At 53.2% G+C, this 3,373-nt stretch overlaps 1 protein-coding gene across 1 annotated transcript; it reads left to right on the top strand.

Annotated features, from left to right (window-relative positions):
* Nucleotides 1-630: 630 nt before the first annotated feature.
* Nucleotides 631-3,272, top strand: VDBG_04542 (hexokinase; the record flags this gene model as incomplete). The annotated part of the gene is made up of 6 exons (XM_003004890.1): nucleotides 631-670; nucleotides 1,496-1,618; nucleotides 1,671-1,696; nucleotides 1,761-2,171; nucleotides 2,222-2,676; nucleotides 2,725-3,272. 6 exons carry the CDS (start codon nucleotides 631-633, stop codon nucleotides 3,146-3,148), a joined length of 1,479 nt encoding a protein of 492 aa, XP_003004936.1.
* Nucleotides 3,273-3,373: the final 101 nt, after the last annotated feature.

A 3,373-nucleotide genomic window follows, 5' to 3' on the forward strand; every position in this document is an offset into this window, starting at 1 on the left:
ACCTCACCACTGTTCTGTGTTGTCCCGTCAGTAAAAAGAGGGTCTGCAGAGATGGGCACATCCAGCACATTTGGTGGACTTGCGGTTGCAGCTCACTTCCCAACCCTTGTCTTGTACCTGCTGTGCCCATCCGGCCACCCACCTGCCAACTAGGGTCTTGCAATCACCAAGCAGTACCACATGATCAGCTGAGGTTGCTCTGGCCTTAGTCGGCTTGGGGTTGGCCTATATTGGCGTTTTGAGTCGAAGCTTCAGGCAAGGGTCTGTCGTCTGTCCAGTGGGAAGGCAAGACGTGGAACTCCGGGGGTCCGTAGAGGCGTCCAGGCGTTGAGGCGCCGCCTCCTCTCCCCACGCATTCCCACCCAAGTCCCGACGTCAGCTCCAAGCTCTTACTAACGAGTCGTCTTCCTCTCTCCTAATCACCTAGACAATCATATTCCCTCAAACTCTATCAATTCCATATCTCCATTGTTGGCCTTGCTTCGTCCATCGAACCGTAATCTCATACCCATCCTCCTAGACTCTTCAGATCTTGTACGACGCTGACGCCCAGTCTTCCAAGAGCTTGTCACCTTCAGACCCCTCATTACCCCTCCATCCCTCCACAACACACCACACCTCACCGTCAACATGGTCGGCATCGGTCCCAAGCCGCCCCCAAGCCGCAAGGGTGAGTGCAGATTTTCAATGCTTTCTGTGTTTTTTTCTTTTCTGTCGAGAGCCGTCATATCCAAGATGGATTCTCGGTGGACCTCGTGCTGCCTTTTTGGCTGCTCTCTCAATTCGCCTGCCAACTTGACTGGGGCTTTGCGAGCATGCCACCACTCATTCGCGTATCATGCTTTGCACCCAATTGATTGGAATGATGACCTATCACAAGCTCATCATACAGGCTGGGGTCTGCTGGAGATTCAATCTTGATGCCAATCACATTCGTCATACTTCTTTGCGGCCCGAGGCGTGTATGCTAGCAGCATGGGAGCAAGCTTTCCAGCATACCATGTTGCAACACCATCCGGGGCGGGAGTTTTGGCCCAGCGCTTGTCACAATATCGGAATCAGTGGGCCTTAAACGTCAGATTTGCCGAAGATACTTCTGAGGTGCGCCCAGACGTCTTATCGAACCGTTATCCGCCTTGCACATTCACCGGCAACATCGTTCCTGCCCCTGTCATGGATGGACCTCCCCATATTCAGCCATCGGAGCCTTTCGCTTGAATTCACCAGAACGTGTCTCTCTCTGCATTTCGAAAAAGCTCCTTAGTCGACCTGAGATATAGAACGAAAGAGAAGACAATTACGAATTATCCCTACAAGGCTTCTTTCAGCGTTGTACTCACAACCTTCTTTCACCCTGCTGGGACTTTTACCCTTTACAGCACATTCCGTCCTGCACAACACGTCGTTTCCGACCAAAGAAACACCAGCAGCTCTCATTACAGCTTTCGTGCGCTCAATATGTACAGCATGTATACTGACCAGGATCGCAATCCAGGCTCGATGGCGGAGCTTCCCCAGGACCTGGTCCAGGAGATCCGTCACCTCGAAGAGATCCTCATCGTCAAGGCCTCGAAGCTTAAGGAGATCACCAACCACTTCGTCTCTGAGCTCGAGAAGGGTAAGTTGCATTCATTTGTCTTCCCGCTAAGAACTTCGTCTGACGAAACCAGGTCTTAGCGTCGAGGGCGGAAGCATTGTGAGTGATGAACAGAAACAGTACAAGCATGGAAAGAGAACATGGCTGACTTACTGACTTCCAGCCCATGAACCCGACCTGGGTCATGTCCTTCCCTGATGGCTATGAGACGGGTACTTATCTCGCTCTTGACATGGGCGGCACCAACCTGCGAGTTTGTGAGATCACCTTGACGGATAAGAAGTCCGAGTTCGATATTACGCAGTCCAAGTATCGCATGCCCGAAGAGCTCAAGACTGGTGTTTCTGAGGAGCTCTGGGAGTACATTGCAGACTGTCTCCAGCAGTTCATCGACACTCATCACCCTGAGCTCCCCAAGGACCAGAAGCTGCCTCTTGGTTTCACTTTTTCCTACCCCGCCACTCAGAACTACATCGACGAGGGTATTCTGCAGCGCTGGACCAAGGGTTTTGACATCGATGGCGTTGAGGGCAAGAACGTGGTGCCCCTGCTCGATGCTGCTCTGAAGAGCAAGGTAAGTGATCAAGATGGCATGAAATAGGGAACAAATCTAACGACAAGCAGGGTGTTCCTATCAAGCTTTCGGCCTTGATCAATGACACTACTGGTACTATGATCGCCTCGGCTTACACTGACACCAAGATGAAAATTGGCTGCATCTTCGGCACGGGCTGCAACGCTGCCTACATGGAGGACTGCGGCTCCATCCCAAAGCTGGCGCACATGAACCTGCCTGCCGATGCTCCTATGGCCATCAACTGCGAGTGGGGCGCCTTCGACAATGAGCACAAGGTCCTGCCGCGCACACCTTACGACATCATTATTGACCAGGACTCTCCTCGTCCCGGCCAGCAGGCCTTCGAGAAGATGATTGCTGGTCTCTATCTCGGCGAGATCTTCCGTCTCGTTCTCGTTGATGTTCACGAAAACAAGCCTGTTGATCTGTTCAAGGGCCAGGACATTTCCGCGTTGCGCAAGGCCTACTCGCTTGACTCTTCGTTCCTGTCTGCCATTGAGGAGTAAGTCTCTGCCTCATGAAACACATTTACAGCTGCTAATACGGATAGGGACCCCTTCGAGAACTTGTCGGAGACCCAGGATCTCTTCGCCGCCAAGCTCAACCTGAACCTTAACCGCGCTGAGCTTGAGTTCGTCCGCCGCCTTGCTGAGCTAGTCGGTACTCGCGCTGCCCGCCTCTCAGCCTGCGGTGTTGCTGCTATCTGCAAGAAGAAGAACTACGAGACTTGCCACGTTGGTGCCGACGGCTCCGTCTTCAACAAGTACCCTCACTTCAAGGAGCGCGGTGCCCTGGCGCTCCGCGAGATCCTCGACTGGCCCGAGAAGAAGAACCCGACTGACGAGGACCCTATCGAGATTCTGGCCGCCGAGGACGGTAGTGGTGTCGGTGCTGCGCTGATTGCCGCTCTCACACTGAAGCGCGTCCAGCAGGGCAACGTTGCCGGTATCCTGCACCCGGACAACTTCAAATAAGCACGAGAACACTGTAAAGAAAGGCGAAAAAGGACGTCCCGGGCTTCATGATGGGGCTGTGCACCGTCCGTGAACAGAGCTAGCTTAGACATCAAGACGGTCTTCTTCTAACGCACATGAAAACTATCCCTTTCTGGTTCTTGAAAGCCACACAAGACGCTAGACACGTCGCCACAGGCATCTAGCACATGAATGTGCATAACGGAGCCGGTACTCTGTGATCTC

This window comes from Verticillium alfalfae, genomic scaffold (genome assembly GCF_000150825.1).
Source record: "Verticillium alfalfae VaMs.102 supercont1.5 genomic scaffold, whole genome shotgun sequence".
Classification (NCBI taxonomy): domain Eukaryota; kingdom Fungi; phylum Ascomycota; class Sordariomycetes; order Glomerellales; family Plectosphaerellaceae; genus Verticillium; species Verticillium alfalfae.